Raw genomic sequence first — 10,217 nt, forward strand, 5'->3', positions numbered from 1 at the left:
TTTAGTCCTCTACACTTTCGCCACTACTTTTAATAAGATTTATTTCTCTTTTTTTTAATCAGCAACTTCATTATTCTTGTATTAAAAAAGCCACTGATTTTTGTGTGTTGGTTTTCTATCTTGCTATTTTACTGAATTCATTAATTATTTCTAACCATCTTTTGGTGGACTGTATTTAGGCTTCTCTCTCTCATATAGGTGTGTGTGCATTAATATATATTGTACATGAATGACCATATCATCTAAAAAAAAGAAATATTTAAGTTATCTTTGAATGCGTTTTTTTTCTTTCTTTCTTTTTCCTAACTGGTAGGGCTAAGACTTTCCTTTTTCAGTAGGAGTGGTGAAAGTGTATGCCCCTGTCTTCATTCTCATCTTATCAGAAATGCTTTCAGTTCTACTGAACTCAATACAAGGTTGGCTATAGATTTGCCATATACAACTTTTATGATGTTGGTGTGTGATCCTGTTATACATAAATTGTTCAGGGCTTTTCTAATGAAAGGTGATTGTAACTTTTATCAAATCCTTTTTCTGTAAATTTTGAGGTTGTCAGATAATGTTAATTCACTTTTTTGTCCATGTAGTATATTATATCGATCAATTTGGATATGTTTTAACTATTTTTGCATCCCTGTAATAGAAACATCTTGATCATGGTGAATGATCCTTTTAATGTGCTTTGAATTTCATTTGCTAGTTTTTCATTTATTGGAGATTTTTGTGTTTATTTTCCCAAACCTATTTGTCTGTAATTTGCTTTTTAGGTTGGACCATAATGATCTTGGTTCAGAGAGAAAGAGTTCCCACCTTTTAAGTTCATTACTATAGTTTGGAAATAACTAGAATTATTTAAAAGTTGAGTAAAATGTAGTAATGAAGGTGTCCCATCTTGGGCAAGATATTTTAATAGTGATTCAATTTTACTATCTGTTATCAGTCTATTCAGTTTTTTTAATGTCACCAAGGCTAAATTTTGGTAGGACATTTATGTCCAAAATATATCCATTTTAACTAGGTTTTCCAATTTGTTAGTATATGTTTTTCAAAATAATCATCAATGACCTGTTATATTTTTGTGGTGCCATTTGTAATTTCTCCTATTTTACTTCTCATTTTATTTATTTATGTCCTTTTTTTTCTTGCTTGGATTAGGCAAAATTTGTCAGTTTTCTTATATTTTAAATAACTATGTCGTTGGTATTCTGTAAATTTTTTGTCAATTTTTCTCTGTCCCAATATGTATAATTTACTTTACAGTTGCTTGAGATGCATCATTTAAACTTTCTGTCTTTCAGTATAGGCATTTATTTTTATAAAGTTTTATTTTCATATTGCTATTTTTGATTCTTATAAACTTTGTTTTGTTGTAGTTCCATTTTCACTTTTTTAAGGAATTTTTAAATTTTCCCTGTTGATTTCCCTGATGACAGTTATTTATTTTAAAAGGTACTGTTCAAACAGAAACATGGATCAATGGAACAGAATTGAGGATACGGAATCCTCCCCAGACATATTCAACTATTTGACTTTTAATAGAGGGCTCAGGAAGTTCAAGGAGACCCAGGAACACAGCTAAGGGCTCCTTTCCCAGATAAGGGCTGACACTGTCATGGTAGGGATAGTGGAGGTATCCACTCTGAAAGAGCTAAAAGTGGGTGAGGTTAAAGTTAGCTCTGCTGAAAGCTTCCGCCCATCACTACAGTGCTCAGTGTGACAAGGCCAACAAGGAATGCATGCTGTGCCCTTGGGAAGTGAAGGACCTGAGGTAGTGTTTAGAGGAAGGCAAGCTGGTCAGTAAGTGTGCTCTGGCCTTTCTTTAGGCAGATAAAGTGCCACTGTGCAGAACGTTTTACACAGTACCAGGTCTGAATTGATTTTTACTGCCCAGCAGCTGTGTCATAACTGTAGCAAATAGCAAGCAAAGTTTGATGGGTATATGCTGGATAAACTGGGCTAGGTGTGGCCGGACCTGGGAGAACTGTTAAAGGTCACTAAAGCAAAAACATATCAACCATTGCAGGAGAATCCCTGTCACTCATGACCAAGACCTAAGCTCAACCCTGAGATGAAGCACATGTTGGGAAAACTGGAACTCTGTTTATAGAAGGTTGAAATTCGACCCTTATCACTCACTATATACTACATTAAAATCAAAATGGATCATAGATCTAAATATTAAAATAATAGAAATATTCTTTTTCAATTTTTTAAAATGTATTTGGTTGTTACAGGATCTCACAATGCAGCTTGGATTCTTAGTGATCCTCCTGTTTTCAGCCTCCCCAGTACTGAGATTATAGGCATGAGCAACCACACCTGGACCCTGGCCGGCTCAGTGTGCCCTGGGTGCAGGACTGGTGCCACATGTGGTGCCAGGGATCGAACTGCAGTCTCTGTGCTTGCCTACACACAGAGCTATCTTTCCAGCCCTAGAAATATTCAATTAATTGGAAGATAAAGTAGGAAGAACATTTGAAAACATAGATGTAAAAAGGAATTTCCTAAGCAGATCTTCTGTTGCACAAGAAATATAAAAAGAATCAACAAATGAGATTTTTAAAAAATTAAAAAGTTTCTATGCAGCTAAAGAAGAAATCAGTAGAGTGAAGAGGAACCCTAAAGAAAGGGGAAAGGTCTTGGCCAGTTACTCCTCAGTGGAGGACTACCATCTGAACTCAAAAAACTCAGACTACCTAAAATTAAAGACCCAGTCAAGAAATAGGTGAGAGAAATGAACAACACTTCACAGAGGAAAAAAAAATACAAATGGACAATAAATATAAGCAAACATCTTCAATATGTTTGGCCTTTAGAGAAATACAAATTTAAAAAATGCTAAGATTTCATTTTATGCCAGAAAGAATGGTAATAGTAGAGAAATCCAACAATAACAAGTGTTGGCACGGGTGTGGTGAAAAAGGCATCCTCTTCCTCTGTTGGTGGGAGAGTAAACTAACACAACCATTATGGAAACCATTTGCAAACTGTCTTAAATACTTAAATTAGACATTGCATATGAGCCAGCTCTCCCCCTGCTAGGTATCTTCTGGGAAAAAAAGTTTAAGTCATCACACCACTGTGATACATTCACACACCAATGTTTATAGCAGCAAAGAAATATTAGCTAAATATTTGAAGCAGCCTTTGTACCCATCAGCAGATAATTGGATAAAGAACATGTAGTATCTATATATAATGGATTTTTAAATTAATTTTACTGGTAACCAAATAGCAGTGAGACAGTTTCAAAACCGATTAGTAGGACAGTTTCAATAATTAATACATTGCATATTGTTGTGTTCATAGTGGTTATTGATAGTACAAGATGCAGACATGAAAAAAAGATGCAGAAATGATATATTTTCCAAACTATTAGTACAAATCTTTTTTCTCATTGAATTAAGAGAAAGCAGCTGCGTATCTATCCTATTTTGTATATACAGATACAAAATGATCCTTTATTTGTATTCCCTTGTTTTGTTTAGTTTTATCAGAGATGGGTATTTCATTGCCATTTAAATATTGTAGGTGTGTGAATTCAGAAAAATAATAAATATAGTCCTGTAGTCCATAATAGTAGTGTATGTAATGGAATAATACTCAGCTATAAAGAATGACAAACTTAAACAGAGGGCTGGCACAAGCTTAAGCCTAGGGCTGGAACAGCAGGCCTGGGGATGAACCTCCCTGCACCTGCTTGAAGGCACTTTAATCCATTGAGCTATTTAGCTGACCCTATACTTTTAATTTTTAAATTATTTGTTTAAATTATTTGTAGGAAAAAAATTGTAGAAAAATGCATCTAGAAACCACAATGTTGAGTGAAATATTCAGACAAACAAGTTTAAGTACCATATGGTATCTCTTATTAGAGTAAAAAAAAAAAAGAAAATTATAAATGACAGATGGAAAAGGATAAAAGGATCATTTCTCTTGCAATAGAGAAATGATCCAAGAGAACAGGGGCAAGATGTGAGGAAGACAGAAAGGAGAAAAAGAAGATATATGCCATGTATAGTAATCTAATAGTCCCAATTAATGTAAACATTATAGGCCATAAAAGGTGCTACAACAAATAACATCAACAGGAATGAAAAATGGGATAGAAGAACTGGAGGATGAGGTAGGGAAGGGTACAGAGGGAAAGGATATTTAAAAAGGAGAAACTAATGTAATACATATGCATAACCATTCTTCAAGATGATTGTAAATGCGTGAACTAAAAACATGTACATATAAAAAAATTAAAGTGTGTTGTTCATGCTTCCTGAACTTGTGTAATTTTTAAAGTATCTTGCAACCTCTTGATTTATCCTATTGTGATTAGAAAATATACAGGATATAATTTTTATTTTAATTATTTATTGTTTGTTTGTATTTTAGGGAAGGGTCTACAGGGTGTTCAGGGTCTCACTAGTAGATCGGACTCGTAGTGATCCTCCTGTTTATAGCTTCTCAAGATCTGGGATTACATCCCACCACACCCAGTCTCAATTGCCTTCTCAGTGAGCCCTGGGGGCGGGGCTGGACAGCAGGCCTGGGGATGAACCTCCCTGCACCTGCTTGCAGGCGCTTTAACCCGTTGAACTATTTCGCCGGCCCTACACTTTTAATTTTTAAATTATTTGTTGGCAAAATGTCTTTCTGATTCTGTAGGTTTGTTCACAAAGCCCTTATCTGTGCCTATGACTTCAAGAGCTTTATCTATTTTATAATCTAGTAGGTTAAGTGTTTCTATTTTAACATTTATTTATTTGATCCATTTTCATTTAAATGTAGTGCATGTAAAAGGTTTGGGTCTAGACTGAATCTTCTGCATGTGGATATCCAGTTTTTTGAACACTATTTATTATATTTTTTAACTTTTAAAATTTATTTATTTATTTGGCACAGGGTATCACTATATTGCTCAGGCTCATAGTGATCCTCTTGTGTCAGCCTCCCCAGCTCTGGGCTTACAGGCGTGTGTCACCACACCTGGTTGCAGTGGCTGGCATGGTGCCCTGAGGTTGCAGGGGCAGCATGGCATGCAGTACTGGGGATTGAACCCGGTCCTTACACTTGCCAGGCAGACACTTAGACCACCAAGGTATCTCCCCAGACCCCTAACACTATTTATTAGAAAAGCTATCTTTCCTCAGGTCGAGGAATAATGTTTATCATATATGAGGAACTCAATAAAATTCAGTCCCAATAAAAACAAGCTTTTATTCTTCTGATATGTGCACATTTATGTACTCTGAAAAATAAAGACAACTGGAACTAATAAATAATAGAACTGTTTCAGGATATAAAGTTAATACAAAGAATTCAGTTGAATTCTTTTGTGCTGTATCAGGAATGGACAAGAGGAATTCCAAATAAATACACAGTATCTTTGCTATGGATTAGCGTTTACCGTGAAGGCCCATGTATTAAACTTTCGGTCCCCAAGGCTATGTTCACAGAGTGTTCAGCGGACCTTTAGGACATGCGGTGAGGTCGTCAGTCATGAGGGTGTGCACTTAAAAAGGACTGTGGGATCCCAGTCCCATTTCTGCTTTAGTTTGAGATATGACTGCTGCCCTATAGATATTCCAGTCAGGATGTGCCACCATCTACCTTTCTTAACAGAAGTAAGATAATACCTACCCTCTGTCCACCCTGTGCCCATACTCGGACTTTGTCCCTTCAAAACTGTAAACTAAATAAGGCTTTTTTTGTTATAAGAAAATTCATTCCTGAAATAAGAGGCCCAATAAAAAATGGGCAAGTGAAATGAAAAAATAGTTCACAAAGAAGCACAAAAGGTCAAAAAATACATTTAAAAATGCTCAATATCACTGACCTTCAGAGAAATGGAAATTAATACAACATTGATATTCCACCTTACCCCAGAAAAAAGTGGCTGTCATCAAGAGGTCAAACAGCAGCAAATGTTGATAAGCTAAACAGAAAAGATACCGTTCTACAATGTTGGAAGGAGTATCAACTAGTACAACCATTATGGAATCAGTATGGCAATTCATCAAAATACTAAAACTAGAAATCCCATTGCCCCAGGTATTCCCCTTCTAGAAAGAGTTAAAGATATTGTGTTACAGTGATACATGTATTCCCATGTTTATAGAAAGACAATTTATAATAGCTATATCTTATCCCATGGTCTGTTGGGGATCGAACCACCATCCTTGGGTCTGCCTAAGCAGGTGTCTGCTGAGCAGGACATATATGTCCATCAAGAGTTGAATGGATAAAGAAAATGTGCTATTTACACATAATGGAGTCCTACTCTGCTATAAAGAAAGACAAACTTTGTCATTTGTATGAAAATAGACACAATTTGAGATCATCATGTTAAGATAAGTAAATGAAACAGTTTAAATATCACATGATTTTTTCTTTTATGAGAAAAACCAAATTATAACTAAAGAAAGAGTAAAAGATAGGAGGAAGTACACAGATAGATGCTTCTCTAGTGTAAGGGGCATCAAGAGATGAAGGGAGAGGCATGAAAGGGGATGAAAGAAGAAAATAAGTTGTTATGTTCCAACCCCATGCAAGGAATGCAAGCATGTACTACAAACACGTACTAATATAAGTAAGTAGAAGAAAAATTGTATGTGTATTCTACAGATGTTGGCTAGAATGTTCTGTAAATATCTTTTGGGTCTATTTAATGTATACTATAATTTAATTCTGATTTTCTATTCCTGTTTTTGAGAGATCTGTATGATCCTTTCATTGGTAAAACTGAGTTGTCAAAATTGCATCCTGTTGTTGTATTGGAGATGACCAATCCTTTCTATTTAAAAGTGTTATTTTATAAAATTAGGTGTTCCAATATCAGGTGCACATTGATGCAATTGTATATCGTCATATTGAGTAGATTCCTTGATAACTACAGAGAGATCTTTTCTCTCCTCCTATAGCTTTTGTCCAAAAGTCTTTTCAAAATCAGTTACTAAGTAAGTAGCTATTCCTTTTTATGTATTTAGTACAGGGTCTACAGGGTCTCACTACACAGATTGGCCTTGTAGTGCTCCTCCTGCTTTCAGCCTTCCAAGCACTGGGATTACAGGTGTGTGCCAGCATGCCTAGTCTCATTCATGGTCTCAGTGTGCCCTATTTGATTTTTTTGTATTAATATGTGTATTAATATTATATTATGATATTTGTATTAGTATTGTTTCATAATATTATTAATTAATATTATAATGTACATTGTATTTTGTATTAATATTTGATTTTTGTGTCTCTGCTTTTTCAATTAGATGTATACATTTTCACATTTTCATGATGATACTTATCTTTTTCAATTATATTATTTTTGGTTGACAGTTATTTTCTTTCATACTTGGGAACACAAAATCCTATTCCTTTATGCTCTTTAATGTTTCTTTTAAGGAGCCTATTTTCATCTACCTGGGATACTCTTGAGCCAGAATTGGTGTTTTTCTATTACAGAGTTTTAGAAATCTTTCTTTCAATTGTACTTTTGACAGGTGGAGCATAATAGACCATGCTGAAGGCCTTTTTTGATCATGTATCTCTGGCAGCATATGAGCTTCTTGTCCCTTGATGTCCAAGGTTAGAGAAGTTTTCTGCTATTAAGTTATGTAATATGTAATGTGCCCTTGTGTTTTTTCATTTCTTCTCCTTTCTGTATTCCAAGAAAAGTGAATATGTGTTCAGGCTACTAGTGTTCTGAATTATTGAATGTTTTCTTCCTTCTTCCTTCATTCTTTTCTTTGTTTTCTATGTCCTTCTGTTGTCTCAAATGATCAAACATCAATTTTTGCTTGTCGGAGGCCGAGGAGATGGCTCAGTGAAATAAGCACTTCTCTGGCAAGTGGAAGGGCCTGAGTTCAATCCCCGGTTCTTCAAAAGAAAAAAAAAAAAAAAAAAACTTTTGCTTTTCTTGTCGTAGTATGCGCTTAAGTCTTTAAACTATCGTTTTTATTTTGACTTATTGTGTCCTTCATTTCCATTATTTATGTTTGGTATATCATCAGTCTCTTCTGGCTTTCTCATTTATATCCTGTACTGTCTTTCTAATTTCATTTAACTGTTTATGTGTGTTTTCATGTATTTCACTGAGCTTTTATACTCATTCTTTTTAAATATTTTTCAGTCATTTTTTCTGTATTGATCTTTTAAGATCTGGTGTTATAGTTATTACATTCCCTTGGAGCCAACATATTATGTATTTATATATGGCTCATATTACTTTGTTGAGAGTTGTGCATCTGCTGAATCAGTTGTCTCTATCACTATTTATGGGGTGATATTTTTAGTAAGTGGTCTTATCAAGATGTGTCTTGAGGGTTTGGTTTGTTATGCTATCTTGCCTTTGTTCCATCTTAGTACCGTAGTGTGTTCACTCTACAGTATCTTTGACTATAAATAATGACTTTGGTCACAGTGTACTCTGCAGCAGAGCACACTGTAAAGGCCATGGAAGAGTATGGATACTCTAGCGGTAAACCCGTTAGAGCTTTGAGTGGTTACAAGTGGCCCACTGTGGCACCTGTGCTGTAAGCTCACCACCACAGCTTTAGTGGTTAAGCCAGGTGTGGTGCAGCAAAATGTGGGTGTGGTTGTTTACTGAGTGCCTATTCCTGTAATGGACATTTCTCCCATACTCCTGATGAAAGCTCAGCTCTGCAGTAGGACCTCTGGCACTGGTGGCTGGCCCCAGAAGCAGTGAGGGCTCCACAGCACTTGTCCTCCAACCAGTCAATAGGGTGAATCCAGTAAGGTGGGGAGAGGCAGCAGAAGGAATGTAGCATCTCTTCTGTTAGAGCATGGTTTTTCTCCTGACTCCTTCAACTGTAGTGTGCCTGTTGACATGATTGCAAGTGAAGCTTTAGCAAAAAGTCTTTATGGTCACCTGTTGGTGCCTGCAAGCAGGGAAGTGGCTGGAACTTAATACGGTATTTGTTAAAAAAAAAACCTTAGTATGGTCCTATGGGTGGGACAGCTACAAGTTCAGTGGTATTCTTTCTCATACTGCCAGCAAAAGGAGCCTGAAAATGCTGAAAGGGGAGGGCCTGAAGGAACTATAGAGCAGTGAGAAAAGTCCACATATGATTGACCACAGCCTTGGTATCAGAGAAGAAGCACCCTGCTCTGGTTCTGCGACTGGGGAGCTCTCTCCTTTGTCCTCTGTGCTACCATACCCTCTCTACAGTGCAGGATATCCAGAAGGGTTGTGTTACAGGCAATCTGCTGGATTTAGGAGAGTTCATGAGGCAGCTGCTCCCTGAGGCAGTGCAATGGAATGTCTGTGAGGGCCCAGAGATGGGAATAGGTAGGGCTTTCTGACCCCTAGAGCAGGCCAAATTCAAGTAATAGTTCATATATCAAGATGATTTATGATTGCAACAATTTCCAGGTTGACTGAGAGATGGTATGAGATTCTTTCTAGAGCAAGGATATTGCGCTTATACCAAATTCCTTATTAAAGTGGGTAAAAGCCTGTGGAGACTCTAAAATTTCCCAGTAGCTAGGAGTTGCAGCACCACACTGAGAGAGTTTGCTGGAGCCCTGTCTTCTCCTTATGTCTGCAACAGGGGGTCTCTTCCCTCCCATGGTTTTGGAGCTAGGTCAGAAAACACCAGGATGTTTTGTTTTTCTTTCTGTAGTAAGATCTCACATCTCTGACTCTTAAAGGATTCTATTTTCTGTTGCTGATTTCCAGTGTTCCTCCTGGTGACTCACCTCAGAATGCAGTTCTACACAAGCTGTTCTCCTTCTTCTTCCTGGAGGGTCAGTTGGGTGCTATGAACTTGTATGTGGTCATCAAGAATATTTTTTCAGATTTCAGTTCTTTAAAAATGCTTCTCTGTAATTTTCTCACTTCTATTGTTGCCAACAAAAGAGCGTCTTTTTTGTTCCACTTTCTGACTGTGTGCTTTTTCTTGGATCACTTTGAACATGTTTCCCTTGGTCACTGGTTTTAATCAATTTGCTAATAATGTACTGTGATGTGATTATTTTTTTTTACTCTTCCTGGATTATGTCCAGTTTATAACATCTGTTGGCTTGTAGTTTTCACCAAATTAGAAAAACATTTGGTCTTTATTTCTTCAAAGATTATTTCTCACCCTTCTCTTTCACCCATCCTTTGAGAAATGGCATTTCTTGATTGTTTAGCTCCATAAAATTGACCACGACTCAGTGACACTATATCTAATTTTTATTGAGTCATTTTTCTTTTTTTGGGTATAATT

The 10,217-nt window shown here is 36.3% G+C and overlaps 1 protein-coding gene across 1 annotated transcript; it reads left to right on the forward strand.

The window, feature by feature from the left end:
- The first annotated feature begins 1,612 nt into the window (after positions 1-1,612).
- Ndufa8 (NADH:ubiquinone oxidoreductase subunit A8) lies at positions 1,613-2,107 on the forward strand. The gene is given in 4 exon segments (XM_023717249.1): positions 1,613-1,677; positions 1,679-1,811; positions 1,813-1,878; positions 1,880-2,107. Coding segments are annotated over 4 exon segments (492 nt in total).
- Positions 2,108-10,217: the final 8,110 nt, after the last annotated feature.

This window comes from Octodon degus, unplaced genomic scaffold, assembly GCF_000260255.1.
Source record: "Octodon degus isolate 3935 unplaced genomic scaffold, OctDeg1.0 scaffold00051, whole genome shotgun sequence".
In the NCBI taxonomy this organism is placed as follows: domain Eukaryota; kingdom Metazoa; phylum Chordata; class Mammalia; order Rodentia; family Octodontidae; genus Octodon; species Octodon degus.